This window comes from Eriocheir sinensis, chromosome 37 (genome assembly GCF_024679095.1).
Source record: "Eriocheir sinensis breed Jianghai 21 chromosome 37, ASM2467909v1, whole genome shotgun sequence".
Classification (NCBI taxonomy): Eukaryota; Metazoa; Arthropoda; class Malacostraca; order Decapoda; family Varunidae; genus Eriocheir; species Eriocheir sinensis.
Genome location: NC_066545.1, coordinates 4,238,884 through 4,260,176, shown reverse-complemented (window position 1 = coordinate 4,260,176; position 21,293 = coordinate 4,238,884). Strand labels below are relative to the sequence as shown.

The 21,293-nt window shown below is 41.3% G+C and overlaps 2 protein-coding genes across 8 annotated transcripts in view; one reads left to right on the top strand and one right to left on the bottom strand.

The window, feature by feature from the left end:
- The window catches only part of LOC127008085 (transmembrane protein 245-like), a 51,738-nt gene extending 35,004 nt beyond the window's left edge, over positions 1–16,734 (top strand). For 4 of the 7 annotated variants that reach the window (XM_050879652.1, XM_050879658.1, XM_050879653.1 and 1 more), the window contains 3 exons: positions 174–350; positions 5,690–5,798; positions 11,613–16,734. In XM_050879652.1, coding sequence (XP_050735609.1) covers positions 174–350; positions 5,690–5,723 — 211 coding nt within the window. In that variant the 3' untranslated portion in view covers positions 5,724–5,798; positions 11,613–16,734. Of the gene's footprint in view, positions 1–173; positions 351–1,424; positions 1,504–5,625; positions 5,664–5,689; positions 5,799–11,612 lie in introns of all 7 variants that reach the window. The other 3 variants (XM_050879657.1, XM_050879655.1, XM_050879656.1) reach the window with 3 other exon arrangements.
- A 1,294-nt stretch (positions 16,735–18,028) lies between these two features.
- LOC127008088 (uncharacterized) lies at positions 18,029–19,359 on the bottom strand. Its single transcript, XM_050879663.1, has 2 exons — positions 19,208–19,359; positions 18,029–19,082 (listed from the first exon to the last, which is right to left on the bottom strand). Exon 2 carries the CDS (start codon positions 19,080–19,082, stop codon positions 18,555–18,557), a length of 528 nt encoding a protein of 175 aa, XP_050735620.1. The 5' UTR covers positions 19,208–19,359; the 3' UTR covers positions 18,029–18,554.
- Between the last annotated feature and the right edge of the window lie 1,934 nt (positions 19,360–21,293).

Genomic DNA, 21,293 nt, shown 5'->3' with positions numbered 1-21,293 from the left:
TGTGTGTTTGTGTGTGAGAGAGAGAGAGAGAGAGAGAGAGAGAGAGAGAGAGAGAGAGAGAGAGAGAGAGAGAGGAGAGAGAGAGAGAGAGAGAGAGAGAGAGAGAGATGGATGCATTAGTGATTTAATTAGTAAGAGAGAACTAACCCATCTGTTACCTTTTTCCCATGCAGGGGCAGCCACCCATACCTGACAGGCCTGGCTGTGGCTGGGGGAGTGTTCTACTGGGGTGTGGAGGGGGCCATTCTGGGGCCACTCCTGCTCTGTATCCTCAAGGTGGCAACAAACATGTACTCGTCTCTCATTCAGTCGCCTGCAGACCTCACCCGACGGTTTGCCAAACTACGGAGGTGAGTGTGGGGAAGGGCAGGGAAGAGGAGGGTCAGGAAGTAAGAGAAGGAAGAGAAAAAAGCAAAAGTTAGAGGGTAGTTATAGTCAGGTCTGCAATAAAGGGTGACCTCAGTATGACAAAAAGAGAGAAGATTGTTTTGTACTAAGAGAGATAAGGGAGTGAAGGAGTGAATAGTTAGAGGGGGGAAAATGCAGTGATTCTCTAGTGTGGTGAGGCAGGGGTGTTAGGAGGTGACGATGGAGTTGGGGTATTGTGGCACAAGGTAATAGTATTGTAATGATGCAGAGCTGTGAGGTTGTGTGTTGAGGCAAAGTGATGTGTGTTGATTGATGTGGTGAGCCAAAGATTTTGTAGTGATACTGTTGTGGTGATACAGGAGTGGTAGGAGTTGGTGATGAAGAATGGGTGTGGTGAGGTGTTATGGTGAGTTATGGGTATTATGAGGTTGTGAATTAAAGTGAATTAAATTTGTATAGTGATCAGACATGTGGTGAGGACTATTGAGGAGTGCTGGGTAGAATGGAAGAGTTAAATTATTGGGAAGGTAAGGTATGAAGATATAATATTTCAATGTGATATGAGGTTCTGTCTTTCAGAAAACACTGAAACACTCATTACACTTAGTACAGCATACTTAGTAATTATTTTAATATACAACTATCCTTTTACAGACATGCATTCAATTGTTTGTATAGGTTTTTAATGTTTTCCTGCTTGGTGAATGATCAGATTAAACTTATATCATTGTTATGATATTGCATATGTATATGCATTTGGTATTAATACTAGTATTTACGGTTTATTACAATTTTTGTTGTTGTAGATAGAAACAAAAGTTTGGCCTTTTATATAAAAACTGATAAATGTTTTTTAGTAAAGGAGTATAAATAACTTCTTGTACTGGTAGTTTTCTGTTTTCAGTGCTGAATGGAATATGGTTTTCTATATTTGTTTGGGTTTCCACTGATGGTTATGCATAACTATTCAGCATTTTCGTGAGATATGGTCTTAGAGTCATGCTTTGAAAGCTTAAGTAGCTGTTATGAATCCCCTGACATGTGTCTGCACCCAGGGAGAAGCTGCAGCCTGAGAGGATGTGAGCTCCCTCTTGTGGCCTTTGACCATTACCAGCGCTGCCATCTTTAGTATAGGTGAAAATTTAGTGCCAGCATGACACGCTCACCCAGGCACTTTAGTAGTGATGGTGATGACACTAGTAATTGGTTGTGGCAATGCATGCCTTAGGAGTTGCCACAGTACCCCAAGTAATGGGCTAGATGAGTACCTCGAATAACACTCATAACATCACTACCATTATAATCATTTTATAAGATTAACACTGTCATTTGTTCACCACAGCAGGAGACTGTTCATCTTCTTCTGTCCACTCACTTCTTTGCATGCTTTAGTAACTAACATAACCACTTGTGTTAATCAAAGATACATCTCTTACTGGTGCAATGGCTGGCACCTTTAGCTGTATATAGGAAGGTTTGAGTCAAGACTGAGCAGTTGGCACACACTGTCTTTTGGATTAATCCTGTTTAATGTTGGTTGAGAAGTAGATAATTGTCCAAGTCTAAGAAGTTGGTTGTTGCCTTGATACATAAATATGGGGTGAAATGTACTTTACACATCATGTATTTTAAAAGCCAAAGTCATTTTAAAAGCCAAGGATTGGAACACACACAAAATATCTCCCCACCACCTTTAACCCAAAGTCAAAGACAAAAACTAATTTTTATGAAAAAAAATCTTGATACATCATGTAAGTCACTGCACATTACACTCAACCCTCGATTTGCCGGACTAAAAGGGGGGAAGGCTTGTCCGGGAATGGCAAATGTCCGGCAATGGAAAATGTCCGGGGGTCTACCCCCTTGCCGGACTTTACCCTATATATGTCCGGGAAACACAACCCACCCCCGGACTACACCTCTCAGAGCCACCCATCACTGGCCTTGAACTCAATACCCATGTGGGCAGCAAGCTTAGCAGCACTAGCGGCCAACTCCACTCCCCTCACTTCCACCCCACATTCACGCTCCTGGGTATACCACTTGTACACTGCCAAATCAAGTTCAACACATTTCGGGTCTTTCATATGCTTTCTAGTTGCATCACCCTTTCCCGACACAGCAAATTTAACTGCATAATTTTCTAACTTTCCTCTAGCTTTTTTTATGTCCGAAACTGTCTGTTTTTTCACCCCATACAGCTCGCAGACTTGGGCAACACTCATTCCTCCATCTATTTTCGTAAAAGTTCCAGTTTTTGCGACACAGAAAGGTGCACAGGTTTAGCTGTACGCTTGGTTACTTTCTTTGGGGGGTTTTTGGGTGGCATCGTTGTGAAGAAGAGGTGTATCCACGACAAGCACGTAAGCACAACACTCGTGTGACGCGGCAGACTTGTGTACAGTCCAGTACTAGACGTGTATGTCCGCCCGCGCTGCCATCTAGTGCCCGATTTGCGAACTTTGTCTGGCGCGGTAGTTTGAAATCGACTTGTCCCGGACTTTTTTTTTTTTTTTTTTACCCCCACGGACTCTTGTCCGGCAAATCCGAAATCCGGCAAATGGAGGTCCGGCAAATCGAGGGTTGAGTGTATACTGGTTAGGTAATGTACATGATATAAATGGCTGTCAAAGTTGTCTTGAGTGCAAGTTTTCATTTGAGTGTCTGGTTCTGTTAGGTCAGTCAGGCCACCATGCTGCTTATGTAAATTCGCATCAGTTCATGTCATTGTTGACATTGAAGCCAATCTGATTTTTGTTCATTTTGAAGACAGAGAATGGATCAGTTATTTTCCCTGATGCATGACATCCTGACTTGCTCTTCTGCTTGGCGGTGTAGCCAAATTTTGGAAAGAAATTATAAAATCCTGCAACACTGCACAGAAACATTATGTAAGATGTATTTTGATGCTTCATTATGTTGAAGAGTGCTGCTGAACATTAACCTTTGCCAGTTATCACGGCAACAGATCAGTATGCTCTGGTGCACTCTCAATGTGTTGTGTGAGTCACTTTCTGAAGCACTTTCACATTTAGTAGTAACAAAAAAGCAACATAAGAGTGACAAGTGGATTGATAATGTTTCTTTCAGCAGTGTATCCTCAATGTATTGTATAAGAGGCAACTAAGCCACACTATGCAGTATAAAGTATTATAAATTAGAATGAATGATATTGACGGGCTGATGTGTAGTACTAAAGATGGTCCCTGTACACTGCCACTTCTAAATAGAGAGGGTGATAATTTGAGAAGTGGTGCTCAAGATTGGCCATCTATGCTCTCAGCTGGGTGTCTTACTAAGAAATGCAGTGCGTGGTCAATAAGCGTTTGCTTTCCGAATGCATGCTGGGTCATGCTCCCCAGCTCTAAGACTGCTGATAGGAAATATTCATACTTATGAGTCTGGAGTTGTAGTTGTAGAGTGGATGTTATGGATATGTAACCTAGCATGGGAACAGGGTAAAGTGCCAGAGGACTGGAGAAGGGGTATTGTTGTGTTGTTACACAAAGGGAAAGGGAGCAGAGGTGACAGTAATACTTACAGGGGAATAAGTCTATTCATTGTGTCAGGAAAAATGTATGGAAGGGTTTTAAATGAGAGGATGAAGAAAATAACTGAGAAAAGTGTTGGCGATGAACAAGGGGGTTTTTAGGAAAGGGAGAGGTTGTGTAGACCAAATATTTGCGTTGAAAATGTTAATTGAAAAATACCTAGAGAAGGATGGGAAGCTGTTTGCTGCTTTCATGAACCTCGAGAAGGCATATGACAGGGTTGACAGGAAGGGTTTATGGGATGTTCTAAGGATATATGGTGTGGGAGAGTATCAGATCCTTCTATAAGGATGCAAGTGCCTCTGTATGCATGAATGGTGAGTTGAGTGAGTTTTGGTGTTGGTGTGGGTGTGAGACAGGGGTGTGTGATATCACCATGGCTTTTTAACGTGTACATGGACGGTTGTATGAGAGAAATGAAAGCCAGAGTGGGGGAGCTTGGTCCAAGGCTGAAAGTGAGAAATTTAGAGGAGTCATTGGTGGCAGGCCTGTTTGTAGATGATATAGTATTGATGGCAGAGAATGAGGGGAAGCTGCAGAGGATAGTTGATGAGTTTGACAGGGTGTGTAAGAGGAGAAAGCTGAGAGTATATGCTGGAAAGAGTAAGGTTATGGTATTTGAGAGAGCAAGAGAGCAGGTCATTGATTTTGCAAAGCTGTACAGAGTTAGAGCAGAGGGTACAATGAAGTGTAGGATAAGGCTGGGTGAGGAGAAAATGAAGGAGGTGACTGAGGTTAAATATTTAGGGACAGTTTTATGTAAACATGATAGTAAATATTTAGGGACAGTTTTATATAAGCATGGAAGTATGGAAGGTGAGGTGAGGGAAAGAGCAGTAAAGGGCAGACAGGTAGTAGGTGCATTGGAGAGAGTTATGAAATGAAGAAGTGTGAGAATGGAGGTACAGAGGGGAATAAGGAACAGTATTATCCTGCCAACTCTGTCAGATGCATCAGACGTGGAAATGGAATGCATCACAGCAATCGAGAATACATGCAGTGGAAATGAGTTATATAAAAGGTGCATGTGGTGTGTCAGGATGGGATGGAGAAAGTAGTGAAAGCATGTATGAGTGGTTTGGTATGGGTGTGACAGCGAAAGGAGTGGATTGTAGAGTGGTCGAGTGGGTGAAGTGTGGTGCGCTGAGATGGTTTGGACACATGAAGAGAATGGGGGAGAATGAATTTGTGAAGAGAGTGTATGAGGGAAGGATTGAGGGAGGGGGTGTCAGGGGAAGACCACGTGTGAAAGGGATCAATAGAGTGAATGAGTATTGGAGCAAGAAAGTTGGAAGTAGCAGAATTGAGTGTGCTGAGAGGGAGTGCCAGAATGGGGAGAGATGGAGATACTTCTGCCGCAGCCACCCCCTGGAGGGAAGTTCTCGTGAGGGTGCAGGGCGTCAGAGATATAGACAGATAGAATAGACAATAGAGTGAGTCTAACACACAGTACTGGCCAGTATGGCACTCATAAAAGAGGATACCTGCTCTAGTTTCTGACACAACATGCAGTCTCTTGGTCACAAATATTGGTGCTTTTTACATGTTCTTACATCAAAAGCTTGGAGATGATGCACAACATATTCATGTGAATTTGATTGCTTTACTAGGGGTATGAGCACTCAGGCTTGTTCTCTAGGAAAAATTGTTATTACTATAAAAGCAGAATTTCTCCTATTCAGTCACATACTCTACTGTATTGCAGAAACCCAACTATAAACTGAGATGGGAGTAAGCAGTGAGGTAACTAGTAATTTCTTTGGCACCAGTCCACAGCTCGCTTGGTCTCTGCAAGGCTTGTAGTGACATGCTTGGCCTGCTTCTGCTGTGAGGGTGCTGCTGGTACTGCTGGGGTGGAGAACTTCACGAGTTTTAATGGTGCTTAATGGTTCTCCTCATACTTCTAGAGTGTTTCCAAGTGACCTAAATGTTATGTACTTCTGTTCTGTCAGGTCTGTCATAAGTGTGAATGTTGTGGAATTATGATTTTCAAGATGAGCCAGCATGTTTTTTTCATTTATCAAGAAAACTTCTTACTTATATGTCTGAAGATTCCATAAATGATAGTGTAGCCCCAGTAGCTGTACATAATAGATGGTTATAAGACTATTGACTAGCCTCAGGTTCATTAACTGTCACCATTGTAATCATAGTGTATGAGTGTGAGGAGTGGGAAGGGACATTCTTCACACCCCATCAAAAGGCCAAAATTGCAAATATACTCACGAATACTCGTGTGGCTTCCACGCTTGTTCAGTAGCACTAGTTTTCCTGTCATTGTCAAAAGTTCATGAGGAGGCAAAGAAACGAGCAGAACTTATGAACAAACATTTTCAAAAAAATTTCACAGTGAAAAGTCACCTAATTGATAGAGGGAGTTTTGAAGGAAGAGTTATTGAGGGACATAAAGTAAAACTACAAGAAGTGAAGAATCTCCTAGAAATACAAAATGTTAGGAAGGTACCAGACCCAGATGGGGTCTCAGATTGGAAACTGAAAAGGTATAGGGATCAACCAACAGTTAAGGTACAGTGATTGATTGAAGCTCACTGGAAGAAGGTAAAGTACCATTCAATTGGGAATATGCTAACATCATGCCAGTATGCAATGGAGGGACCAAAAAAAAAAAACATGAGCTAGAGACCAGTGTCACCGACAAGTGTTGTGGCTGTATTTCCTCCTGCCTGTGGCTTGACTTCTTTCAAAAGAGGAGTATCAAGACACCTCTCACCCTAAATTGACCTTCCTAGTAATGTGTTTGATTTACATAAATGATTTTGGGGAATGGGTAAATAGCTACACCAGTCTGCTGAAGTTAAAAAGGTATTGTGAACAGTGAGGGAGGAAGAGGACTGTTCAGGGCTGCAAGAAGACATTGATAGGCTTTAAAGCTAGAGCCAGGAGTGGGAAATGGAATTTAATGTTAAGAAATGTAACGTTCTTGAATTGGGCAAAGGATCCAGGAGACCTAGCTGGAATTATAAAACAGGGAGTGATCAAATTAAGTAAGGCACAAGAGAAAGAAAAGAAGATTTTGATGCAACATTCCAAAATAACTTGCCCCAAAAGAATCACATACTGAGGATTACAAGAGAAACATAAAACTAAGCAATATTAGGGTGACATTCACTACAAGGATGAAGATATGATGAAGCAGCTGATCATGCTGGTGATTAGAATATGCAGTAGTGGTTTGGTCTCCAAACAGAAAGAAAATTACATATAAGGAAAATATAAAGAATCCAGAGAGCTGCGACAAAAATGGTGCCTAGCTTGAGAGACATAACATATGAGGAGAGACTGGAAAGATTGGATTTGGCTGCCTTGGAGAGCAAAAGAGAAAGTGATCTAATTACAGTGTATATGGCATTGAAGGAAATACAACAATTGAGAGGAATGACCTGTTTGTAAGGGGATCTAGGAATACAATAGGTCATGGAATGAAATTGAAGACAAGGTGCCTGAGATATAGTGAGACACAGCTTTCCTCATGGATGCATTGATACCTGAAAAACTATTCATGCATTTCACGCTAATCTTGATAAATTAAGATTTGGAAACGAGACCCCCGCTACTTTATTTATTTATTTATTTTTTTATTTATTTATTTATTTATTTTTTTTTTTTTACAACAAAGGAGACAGCTCAAGGGCACAATAAAAAAAAAAAACAATAGTAAAAAAGCCCGCTACTCGCTGCTCCCAAAAAAGAATCAAAAGAGGTGGCCGAAAGAAAGGTCAATTTCGGGAGGAGAGGTGTCCTGATACCCTCCTTTTGAAAAAGTTCAAGTCGTAGGCAGGAGGAAATACAGAAGAAGGAAGATTGTTCCAGAGTTTACCAGCGTGAGGGATGAAAGAGTGAAGATGCTGGTTAACTCTTGCATAAGGGGTTTGGACAGTATAGGGATGAGCATGAGTAGAAAGTCGTGTGCAGCGGGGCCGCGGGAGGGGGGGGGGAGGCATGCAGTTAGCAAGTTCAGAAGAGCAGTCTGCGTGGAAATATTGATAGAAGATAGAAAGAGAGGCAACATCACGGCGGAATTTAAGAGGTAGAAGACTATCAGTAGGAGGAGGAGAGCTGATGAGACGAAGCGCCTTAGACTCCACTCTGTCCAGAAGAGCTGTGTGAGTGGAGCCTCCCCACACGTGAGATGCATACTCCATACGAGGGCGAACAAGGCCCCTGTATATGGATAGCAACTGCGCAGGGGAGAAGAACTGGCGGAGACGATACAGAACGCTAAACCTCAAGGAAGCTGATTTAACGAGAGAGGAGATATGAAGTTTCCAGTTGAGATTTTGAGTTAAGGATAGACCGAGGATGTTTAGTGTTGAAGACGGTGACAGCTGAGTGTTGTCGAAGAATAGGGGATAGGTGTTTGGAAGATTGTGTCGAGTTGATAGGTGGAGAAATTGAGTTTTTGAGGCATTGAAGGACACAAGGTTCCTTCTGCCCCAATCGGAAATGATAGCAAGGTCTGAGGTTAAGCGTTCTGCAGCCTCCAGCCTGGAGTCGTGTACTTCCTGTTGAGAGGGTCTTCTATTGAAAGAAGTTGAATAATGCAGAGTGGAGTCGTCGGCGTATGAGTGGACAGGACAGTTTGTTATGGAAAGAAGATCATTGATGAATAACAGGAAGAGAGTGGGTGATAGAACAGAGCCCTGTGGAACGCCACTGTTGATAGGTTTAGGGGGAGAGCAGTGACTGTCTACCACTGCAGAGATAGAACGGCTGGAAAGGAAACTGGAGATAAAGGAACAGAGAGAGGGATAGAATCCGAAAGAGGGCAGTTTAGAAAGCAAAGACTTGTGTCAGACTCTATCAAAGGCTTTCGATATGTCTAGCACAACAGAGAAAGTTTACCAAAACGGCTAAGAGAGGATGACCAAGAGTCAGTCAAGAGAGCAAGAAGATCGCCAGTAGAATGCCCCTTGCGGAATCCCTACTGGCGATCAGATAGAAGGTTAGAAGTGGAAAGGTGCTTTTGAATTGTGGTTAAGGATTGATTCAAAGGCTTTAGATAGACAGGAAAGTAAAGCTATAGGGCATTAGTTTGAGGGATTGGAACGGTCACCCTTCTTAGGCACAGGCTGTATGAAGGCATACTTCCAGCAGGAAGGAAAGGTAGATGTTGATAGGCAGAGACGAAAGAGTTTGACCAGGCAGGGTGTCAGCACAGAAGCACAGTTTTTAAGGACAATAGGAGGCACTCCATCAGGTCCATAAGCCTTCTGAGAGTTGAGGCCAGAGAGGGCTTAGAAAACATCATTTGGAAGAATCTTAATAACAGGCATAAAAGAGTCAGAGAGGGGATGAGTAGGAGAAATATGCCCAGAATCGTCCAGGGTGGAGTTCCTACAGAAAGTTTGAGCGAAGAGTTCAGCTTTAGAGACAGATGAGACGGCAGTGCTGCCGTCAGGGTTAAGGAGAGGAGGAAAAGAGGAAGAAGTGAAATTGGAGGAGATGTTTTTGGCTATCTTTAATAGCACGAGAACAAGCATGATTAAACCAAGGCTTTTTAGCATGAGGAGTAGAGAAAGTACATGGAATGTATGCCTCCATTCCAGAGACAATCACCTCTGTGATGCGCTGAGCACACACAGAGGGGTCTCTCTCCTGGAAGCAGTAATCATTCCACGGGAAATCGGAAAAGTACATCCTCAGGTCGTCCCACCGAGCTGAAGCAAAATGCCTGAAGCATTGCCTCTTTGGTGGGTCCAGAGGATGTACAGGAGCGATAGGACAGGATACAGAAATAAGGTTATGATCGGAGGAGCCCAATGGAGAGAACAGTTTGACAGAGTAAGCAGAAGGATTAGAGGTAAGGAAGAGGTCTAGAATGTTGGGCCTGTCTCCAAGATGGTTGGGAATACGAGTAGGGTGCTGAACAAACTGCTCTTGGTCGTTGAGGAGAGCTAAGTTGTAGGCTTGTTCACCAGGCTGGTCAGTGAAAGAGGATGAAAGCCAAAGCTGGTGGTGAACATTGAAATCTCCCAAGATGGAGATTTCAGCAAAGGGAGAGTGAGTCAAAATGTGCTCCACTTTAGAGTTCAAATTGTCAAAGAATTTTACATAGTTGGTAGAGTTAGGTGCGAGATAAACAGCACAGATGTATTAAGTAATAGAATGACAATGAAGTCTTAGCCAGATGGTGGAAAATTCAGAAGAGTCAAGGTCGTGGGCATGAGAGCAAGTTAAGTCGTTGCGCACGTAGGCGCAACATCCAGCTTTAGATTGAAATTTAGGATAGAGATAGTAGGAGGGAACAGAATAGAGGTTGCTGTCAGTAGCCTCAGAAACCTGTGTTTCGGTGAGGAAGAGAAGATGAGGTTAGAGGAGGAGAGATGGTGTTCCACAGAATGAAAATTAGAATGAAGACCGCGAATGTTGCAGAAATTGATAAGGAGAAGGTTCGAGGAGTTATCAGGACACCTCTCAAGTCGGCAGCCAGAAGGGGAGTCCTCCCTGGGGGAATTTATGGTTCCCCCCAGGCGGGGACTCTGAGGCAGTGTTTTTGTTAGCCATTTTGAATTTTGAATTTTGGAAAAAGGTGTGTGTGTTGTGTGAATGTAGTGTGGTGTAGAAAGAGAGGAACTATCTTTAGAGAGCATGCTGAACTGTTCTCTGGTGTTGATGAGACAAAAGGGAAACGGTTAGTGAGGACATGGGAAGGGTCTTTGAAGGGCTTCAGCACCCTCCTCGCTTCCCATATATCCTCACCGGGAGTAGCTCACGCCTGTTCGGTAGGTGTCTTCCTACCTACTCCTGCCAGAATCCTGTAGTGTAGTTTGCTTCCTTTGTATCACAACTAGGTAATTGCACACATACAGTTCATTGACTCTTACTGAGCAAAGAAAACTCATTTTTTTGTCTTTGTTGGCATTTAATTGAATATAGCTTAATAATTAGACAAGTTATTATTGTCATAGTTTGTTCAGACTGATTGTCTGAAGAAGCACCACCCTTTCCCCCTGTTACTCAGTCCAATGAACCATCATTAAGACATTAACCAATGACATGCACCAGAGGATAGAATAAGGAGGAGCTTTTTCATAAATTATCCTCACCATTGCATGAGAATGCAAGCCTGACTGACATTATCCTAAACAAATAATTATTTGTGTTGAATGGCTTCTTTGATTTTCATCAACAGATTTACAGCATGCATTTAATTATATACCTTAGTTTATAACTGAATTTGTGATATGTTGGATTATAGAGTAGGCTGAGTCTTACTGTATTGAATTTATTGTCCTTCAGTCATACAGTAGCTGTGTTTGTCTATGTGATATTCTTTGGTCTGGAATGTTAGATGCCACAAGCTGTTCCTTGGGTTTGTTTTTTGAAGTAGCTAAATAATACTTTTAATAGTAGTTTTTTTAGTAGTTTCATAATACTTTTGATTATACTTCAACTTTTTAATACTTTTATAAGTTTTTAAAGATAAAACATGACACAGTAGATAAGAACAACATTGAGTCATATGCAGCAAGACACATATTCAGTACCAATGATTATGAAGGACTTGAGGCAACAGTCTATGCTGACAAAGTCTATTCATTAAAAATGGTGATATAGGGGTATAAAGAGGCAGAGCATAGAATACCTTTTCTCAATGAAGGAGGAAAGAGTAGGGTAAAGGTTACACCTGCCAGTGATCTTCCATTAACTTACCATTGTAATGGTTTCCAGGTGTCAGAGCGAAGTGAGTGCATCATGATAACCAAGTTGGGAGCCCCTGACCCTCTCCATCCTTCTCCACCTCTTCTAATTCTTCCCTCCTTCCTTCTTTCTACTTTATTATTTTCTCCTTAATGTTTTTCTCATTCTTCCTACATTACTTCCTTCTTCCATCCATTTACTTACTCTTCCCAATCTCCTCCTTTTCTTCGTACATCAAAGTAAACTGTTATGCTGTGCACAAGATGTGCACAAGAAGTGCACTGCCACAGTTCCAAGCCTAGTATACCATGTTTGCACCAGGCCAGGCCAACCTAGCCCAACTCAACCCAGCCCAGCTCAGCCAAGTCCAGCCCAACCAGGATCATCTCAGCCAAGCTCAGTGCAGCCCTCCCAAATCAAGTCAAGTCAAGCTGAGACCAAAGCACCCTTGCCTTACCCCGCCCTGCCCGCCCTGTCGTAGCACAGCATGACACAGCACAACACAGCTTGGCTCTCTGGGGGTTGGCATTTTATGGTACTCCTGCCCTATGTATTCTTGCCAGCACATTCTTGTGCAAACTGGAGCTTAATCTCATGAATGCTTAGTGTTTTAAGGGACCGTAGTGCTCTGGTCCAGTATATTGACTCATTGGAATTTATAATGGGATTGCTGCATAAGCAGTTATCGATATCGTAGTGAGGGAAAGATACTATGTGATAATGATTTATTAGTAATGTAAGGCATATTTTATCATTGTCTTCAAGTATGATTTTTGAGAACAAAGCAATTTGTCATATTTTCACTTACTCAGGTTTTCTAGTGAGGTAAAAAGTTGTGACATTTATATTGTTTCAAATTAGTTATATAATGGACTCACATCTCTCAATGAGTGAGTTTTTCTTTTCTCACTTTATTTCTTAAATGCAGCTAAGAGAGAATATCATAGTTTCTCTCAAGATCAGTAAGGAAAGGGGGGGAAATATTAGTGTGGATAAGTTAGAAGGCTACTAGTGTTAACAGGCTGGGGTGAGGGTCCTTGCTATGCCACCAGATCTCTGTGTGGCATTAAACAGCTGAGCTTCACCCTGGATGTGCAGCATGCAGTGACAGGTGTTTCAAGTGTGTGTGTGTGTTTATCTTGTTGACACAAGTTAAAAAGCTTTAATGTTTATCTCCCCAAAGGTTTGTGTTTCTCCATGTTCATGGACACTCAGTTTTGTTTTATATCAGTACAAGTGATTCTGTGTGTGTGTGTGTGTGTGTGTGTGTGTTTGAACACGAGCATATGTATATGTGTGCGTGCATGCTTCTGTTGATCTGTCCATGAGGTCATTAATTTTGAATTGTAGAGGTATCCCTTTCAATCAGCAACAGCAGCTCTAAGAAAGTCATTGTAATGGTCATTTTCATTACCCTCAGCTGTTTAATGATATTCATTGTCTGTAGCTACTAATATCACTTTGTAGATTTTACATTGTACGCTTTGAAAGATAATCAGGGCTTTAGCTTTAATTATATAATTGCCATTGTACTTATACAGTGCTTGTAGAAAACAGTTGTTATTATAAGTTTTCAAAAATTATTCCCAAGTGCATAAAGAAAAGTGGCCATAGTTAAGCAGAAATCATAACCCTCCTTTTTCAAACTGAAAAGCACTATTCAAGCTTCCATTACTACTTATTTGAATAATTATTTTTATATCAATGTTATGCCTGCTACCTTATATACTGATCGATACTGTAGGCCTTGCTTCAAACTGTGTTATTGTATAGTCTATTCGTTTATCGTGGCGAAAATGTACTTGCCCGTAGAGGTACCCTTTTTCCTCAGAAAGTTTGTTGCTAATTGATTGGTTGAATATATGATGTTTGAATAACATCATTGTATTTAAAATAAGTATCAGGTAATGTGAACCAACACTTATTTACTTATTTATTTACTCAAGAAGGGCACCTCTATGAGCAAGTGCAATTTTACTTCGATAAAAAAATAGACTGTTGTATCTGTGATGGAGGAGTGGTGGTGAGCATGGTGATGGCATTGATGTCAGTGTTAGCTGTTGAAATATAAAATTCCCTGGTAGCACCTGCACAGTGAGTGAAGTGGGGATTTTGGTAGTTATTTGGTGGTGATTGTAGATGTAAAAGGGATAATAGCTTCTTTTGGTGGTTAATGGGTTGAACAAGGGTGGATTAACCATTGACAGACCAGGTACTAGCCAAGGAGCCCCATCTTTGATGAGGCATCACTTTTATATATACTGTAAAAATCAAATCAGTTAAGAAGTAAGTAACAATGAAATGGTATTTAGTTAGCCAACATTTGTGACCAAAATAAGTCCAAACTTCCAAACCACTTGATTGTGCACAGAGCTTTTCATTGTGTCTCAATTTCTACATAATGGTATTTTACTCGTTGATTTGGTATTATTCTTATTTTAAATTGTTTGTATAGAGTTGGGGATTCCCTGTCTAATTTGGCTTAGGGCTCTGTAAAATTCAGCCCTTGTGTTAAGTGTAAAGGGATTGTAATGAAAGTAGTATTGACTGTTTTCTGATGACAATTAAGTGATGTTAAGGGTAATGGTAGTGATTCAAAGATTTTCTTGCTGTTGATGCCTATTCTTGTGCAGTTGATTATGATATTGATCATAATATTTACAGAATTGAAGTCATTTTCAGCACAACCATTACAAAGAACAAAACACAGCACAACCAAGTGGCATGCCACAACACAACACTAAGGTGATGAACCACAACACAGCCCAGTAATGGACAGCACAATACATGCAGCAGTCCTATCAACCAGCAAACCCAGTACACTTCAGTGGCTTGTCACACTGTTTTATTAGGATATGGCACAACATGGTGCAAAAACACACCATTTACCATAGCACTGTAACAATTATCATCCACCACAGTAGCCCAACACAAAACTACTTTTGATCACAAGACCACAGGACCTACCCACTGTAACATACCACACAATTACTATCCATTAGAACAGGACACAACACAGAGGTACCATTCACAGCAACAGTACACGATGTGCAGAGTTCACTGGCTTGACAACAACACAAATGGCAGTACAGTCCACTGCTCTACCACAACATAACATGGTACTCTATTATTGTCCACAACACTACAACACAGCACAGTGTGGGCTAGTGCCAAAGCACTGTAAAATAATGTGGACAAGCACCAGGATGCAATGGCAAAGCATCTATGAAAACATTTTATGCTCTCTAGTGTTCCTCTTTTCTTTTGTTCTGTGACATGCTACTTTAATACATATGCCCCTGTCCCTTGCTCGTTTTCCTGAGGTGTCACAGCATGCCTTGGTATCCAAAGCATGCTTACTGCTGGCATTCAGCATTCCTCCCTGCCTTAAGAGTATTGGTTGCAACAGGCGCATAGGCTCCACTAAAAGATAGTGTGTTTGGGACATGAGAAAACATGTTTTCTATATACAGACCAAAACCAATGCATACTTCATCTTAAGAAAATTTATAGCTAGTTCTTCACAAAGTTACTTTTAATTTGTGAAGGTAGTTAAATCAAATTAACTTCAGAAATTTAACAGGATTTTTACTGCTAAAATCTCATCTAGATGGGTACTTTCTAATAAGTTTCTATAGGGATCAAAACTCGTATTACACTTTTGCATATACATATTTAAATATAATGTAGAGAGGAAAGTGAGGTTCTCTGAAACTAATCATGACAATTATCAAGTCATCCCGTTTTCTGATAATCATTTTGTGTTTGTTGTGCAGATATTTTTGTGTTTTTTGTGTAGCTACATAGTGAATTCCTGAACTTTGATTGGACTATTGTGAATCCATGGAATCTGTTTTACATTCTCAGCCAGACTTGCATGGGTGTGTCCTGGTCAGGGTGGAATAGTTGTCACCCAGCCAAACATTTCTGCTCATGCATATTGGTCTGTTATTACTAAAAAATAGTATCTTTTTAAAAATTGCCATTCAAATGAATGGTAGCACAGCTATTGTATTGTCTTTAGTGAACTTGACAAAGGGAAAAGTTGGGAAAACTGTGTGTGTGTGTGTGTGTGTGTGTGTGTGTGTGTGTGTGTGAGAGAGAGAGAGAGAGAGAGAGAGAGAGAGAGAGAGAGAGAGAGAGAGAGAGAGAGAGAGAGAGAGAAGTTATGTGTTGGAGGCAGCAAGAAGAAAACAATAGAAAAATTGGTGAGGCAGAAGTTATGTTCTCGTCCATTATTTAATGTAATGTATTTTTAAAAGTTATGTATAAGAGTTAACTTTTTATCAGAAGAATACTTTATCACACTTGCATAGGAATATGAAGTGAGAACTAGGTTGTTGATGCTAAGAAAGCTGTTCATAATATAATGAAATTATTGTAAGATTGTAGGTGAAAAGATAAAGGGAATATACATGTATAGCTTCGTTTTGGTAATATTGTTTTATCAGTAGAATTTAAAGAATGGAAACATGAAGTACATCTGATTTGTGTGGTTATTTATTGTTAAAAAAATGTACAAAAGAAATGTATTCATGGAAGGTGCATCAGTTGTTACATTTTCTCACTATAAAGTACAGAGAATAGTGTTGTTGTATGAAATTGAAGATGTGATGGTATTACTAAGTGATCTGTTGTTATTTATTGAGAAGTTTAGTGGATGAGAAGAACTTGGTCTTGTTCATGCCAAAAAGGATCATCGATATCCTCCATGTCTGTGTGAAGTGTGAGAGCGAGAGGGAGTGAAGAGAGACTACTACTTAAAGAATCATACCTTTTTTTATTATTTATAGAGTTAGTGTGCAGCAGTAAGGGAGGTCCTAGTGTGAAGAGTTGATAGCAGTGGTGCTTACTTTTACCTGCTACTGCTGCTAGTGTTGCTCCTGCTGTTACCGTTTCTGCTTCCACCTCTCTGCTGCGTCGTATTTGAGGAGTATTGTGCCTCAGCCAGCCACAAGTAGGTTAAAGTTTCTAGTGTACGTCAAGGGAGCACGTTGTTACATTGACTTAGGAGAGAATACATTTAAGTGTTTCATCTTGAGAGGCTTTATATATTGTAACATCAGGTAGTGTAGACCAAATGCTTTTGCCAACAGTTTTGACTTTATATCAGTGCAAAAAATTGTAACTAAAGTAAAGTTGCCAAAAATCAGACCACCTTTTATTTACTGATACAAAATAAGGGAGTTTTTTTTTTTTTTTTTTTTTTTTTTTTTTTTTTTTTTTTTGTGTGTGTGTGTGTGTGTGTGTGTGTGAGACAGCATTCCATCTTCACAAGGAATGGGCCATCTGTGTTTTGTTAATTATTTTTTGCTCATGCTTGCCAATTCATAGCCTACATATAGCGATTACATATTTTATCAATGTTCTACTATTTATAAACATTCTTCCCTCTCCTGACCTTTGCCAAAATATTCATCAGTTGCTGGTAGTTTCATGTCACTCCCTTCTCATCCCCCATCTCCTCCTACCCTTGATTTCACAGACAATAAAACAGGCAGCTCCGCAGTAAGTTAACAGTTTCTAAGGTGTCTGCTCTTTTTTGTTTACATGTTTAACCAATATCTTACCTATTCCCCATTTTGCTCCTCCTCCCCCTCCTCCACCTCCCTCTTCCTTCCCTCCCTCCTCCTCCTCTTCCCCTCCTCCTCCTCCTGATGCTTCTGCGCCTCCATTGTCACCAGTATCACATTCCACTGATTTTCCTTGCAGAATCACCACGCTTCCTTTGATGAATAATACTCTCCATTCACTCTGACCATCGTGTTACAACTTACAGCTTCAGTACCGCATCATCCTTCCATTTATCACTGTCTTTCTTAGATTACAGTTGACCTTTGTATGACCTTAGTGCCACATGACCTCTGATGACTGGCATTTCTTTCTCTCCCCTCACAAGTATTCAAAACAGGCTTGACCATGACAGCTACAGCTACAGCTACAGGCAAGTGGGTTGCTTTTCCTGCTGCTGGGCATGATCATTACAGCCAGTGTTGTACATTTAAGTAAGTACATATCATTATTAGTATTTTAATAGTAGTAGCAGAAGCATTTGATATATTTTCATTATTGTATCTTGTTATATATTTTTCAATATTGCATTTATTATTAGCATTATTTTATTATTATTATTATTATTATTATTATTATTATTATTATTATTGTTAATATTATCAGTAGCAGCAGTAGTAGTTGCATTTATTATATTTATGTTTTTATATTTTATTATTATTATTATTACTAAAATCCTCATCATTAATTTTTATCATTATTCTTTTAGGAAATACTATTATTATTGTCACAGTCTGTAGTTTTATTTTCTGTACTCAGATATTTGGATCATAATTTCATGCTCAAAATTTATTCTTTGACTATAATAAATTCATATGATATTCACTTAATCAGCTTCTGTTTTCTGCTCAATTTTTGGGATCATGATAAAAATATTTTGTGGTTATAATTTATTTTTCTACTATAATAAATATATATGTACTATTTACATAATGAGATTGAGATCATAATACAATAATTAATGCCTATTTATTTTATATCTTAGAATCATGAGATTATGATACAACTGTTAGTCTATATATTTATTACTTAATAGGGCAACTTTGGTAAGAATTGTTTAACATGTACTTCCTTACATAAACAGCAACATTTCTTTGGTTAATAACGAATCACAAGCCTTTGAAATGATTAAAAAAATAATCGCCCAGGGCCTATACTTAGCGTTGAGCATCACAAGCGTGACTACAAAGGCAAACAGAAGCCCCGTGAGCCCCTGCCAGCAGCGCCAGCAGCGGAGAAGCAGGTCACCAGTGGTGGTCACCAAGAGCTTTTTCTGTATGGGTGACTCTTAGAGACTTCTTAGAGTCACGCGAGTCCAACCCTACGACCAGGCTGCAGTGGGTGCATCATGGTGAGGCGTGTCACCACCCCAGACTTTATGCCGTGTGGCGGGCAGGTCAGTTAGCCAATGGGGTGCTCGGGACAGTCACACTCAGGCCCACCGATGCCAGCCTCGCACGCCTCCTGGCAGTACTCGTCCCAGGGGTCCATTGTGGTGGTGGTTATGTTGGGAGCGGTGGTCTCCCCTTCAGCGACCTTGGCGTTGCCCAATACAGAAGGAGCAGCAACGCCCTTCAAGGCAGCAGCCTTCCTAGCGACCAAGATCTTGCCAAGGTTGTATTTGAGGGCGATGTTCTTTTTGATATTGACCTCAGGTAGAGCACTGTCACCACCGATAGCTGCTGCGTTGCTGTGTTGCCCCATCCTGCTGGCACTCACCTCCGCCATCTTGTCCAAAACAGTTTCCTCAATGGCACTCTTGATTTTCTTGGCACTTCCCATGATGGCTGTTTCGATCTCTTTCAGGCTCTCAGAGACGGCATTTTCTATTTTCCCAATTCCATTCGGTGCTTGGTGAGGGCGGGGGTACACTGGCATCACCAGCATCACCATCACCATCATCGCCATCATCATTGCCTTGAAGCACATCTGTAGGAAAGAACCAATACAAACTGTTTAGAGCTACTTATAATGGACAATTTAGTTCATATTTTAATCATTGGGGTGTTAGCATGATAATGCAGGCTATATCAAATCACTGTTGATATACTTACTCTGCAGTAAATATTTGGGAGTGGAGGAACAAATGATCGTTTGTAGCGTTGTGGGCTGATGAGCTGCAGCTTTGGGTGTCGGAAAGGTTCTGCTGGAGCAGTCAGGTTCTGTTGTCTGCCGAAGTGCAGGCTCAGCAGGGTTTATATAGCGCCCCTTTGACGTCAGAGCAGTTGGCGGGGAGTCCATGCCCACCGTTAGTGACGTCCACCACCGTCCGCGTGGAGAGTTGCTGGCGCCGGCGGGGCCTTCGCGGCAGCCCTTTCATGTTGTGCTTTGCGCCGCGCCGCGCCGCCCGTTGTAGCTGTCGGCAGATCGTCAGCCGCCGATAGTATTCAAGTGAGAACCTCAATGCCCTCTTGTTTCTCGAGTTTCATTTACGTCGTCCACACTGTTGACGTCAGTTATGATGTATTTTAAGGCATCATAAAAATCGCGAGGCCTTAAGTGGTGGTGGTGGTATACAGTAGTAACAGTAGTAGTAGTAGTAGTATAATTAGTAGTAGTAGTGGTTGTAGTATAGTAGTAGTACCTACTAGGTAACTATACCCAGCATTATAGCGGGAGCACAGCAGGCCACTGGTGTCAATAGCCCTTAGGCTAGAGTCTATCGCGTCCTTCACACGTCATGGCCAGACGGAAGGACTCGAGTCATCAACGTAGCCGGGTTTGAACTTGAATTACCGAACGTCCGGATTAAGTTTTGAAGGTAGGCCGTGTTTTGTCCCGACTTGGCCCTCACACCTTCCTGTCATGGCTATCCCTCCCTCGCCCCTCGGCTCACCGCCGGATGAGGCGAACCTTACCATTCAATGAATAATTTACATGTGAATATTTCAAATCCATTCCTTCTCTTCACATAGCATATTATATTTTCATATATAACAGAAGTTTTAAAACAGCAAAATACTGAATCCTCATTACAGTCATTAGTCATTGTTGTCCTCCTACTCCTCCTCCTCGTCCCTCTGATACAGCCTCTTCTCCTTCAAGAGGTGCATGTTTCCACTGACAAACACCAGCTTATCATTGTTATCATCAGTCATATTCTTGAATTTCCCGGAAATTTCATCGTTGGCGGCTTATGAAAGTTTGCGTTAGCGGACTATCATTTTGGCATTCCGCTATCTACAAATCCGCTAATTTTTCAGATTTTCCGCTAACGCTATTTCGCTAATTTTTTGTTAGTCCGCTATTAGCGGATTAGCGATTAGCGGACTTCAATTGCGGAATGCCCACCTTTGGTAATTTGGCATATTAGATAATTATGTAAGGGCATTTGGCTCTTCCACAAATAACTTGAGCCCAAGGGCTCCCTCGTATGCAGACTCCTAGCTAAGCCACTGCTTGAAATTTTAAGACAAGTACGACCGATCCACACGGCTGGAGTATGAGGGATAAAGGAGCATACTTGGTTAGGAAATATGTGAAGACGGGGAGAAAATAATGTAGTTGCAAAGGTAAGAGTAGCAACAGCTAAAGAGTGAAGGGAGGGAAGAGATTGCCAAGAAAGATGAGGATGAGAAAAATGGATTGATTAATTTATGAAGAAAGTGGAACGGACGGAGCCGGCAGGTCTGGGTCAGGATGAAAGGAGAAAGGGGGGTGGGGGGGGGGGAGGGTTAAAGTAGCTAAGGCAAGAATAAGGAAGTAGGACTAATGGTGAGGAATCGCGAGGTATGACTATTTTTCGGAGGTTTAAGAAGACAAGGGATGGATCACTCTTCAGGAAGGCAGTCGACACAATTAAGTACGATGCCGTTCAGGTGTTTGAGACAAGGGATGGATCACTCTTCAGGAAGGCAGTCGACACAATTAAGTACGATGCCGTTCAGGTGTTTGAGACAAGGGATGGATCACTCTTCAGGAAGGCAGTCGACACAATTAAGTACGATGCCGTTCAGGTGTTTGAAGTTCCAAGACGTAGCGTGAAAGGCAAGTCAGAAAAGTGGCATAAAAGATAAAGAACGGAAGGCTAGGATCAACTTTCCCATGGGTAAAACTGAGAGAAAGCAGTAAGTTTATCGCATCAATCACCTCGAATAAGGAATCACATGTCCACCATGCTCTGCTTCCTTCCGTGGACGC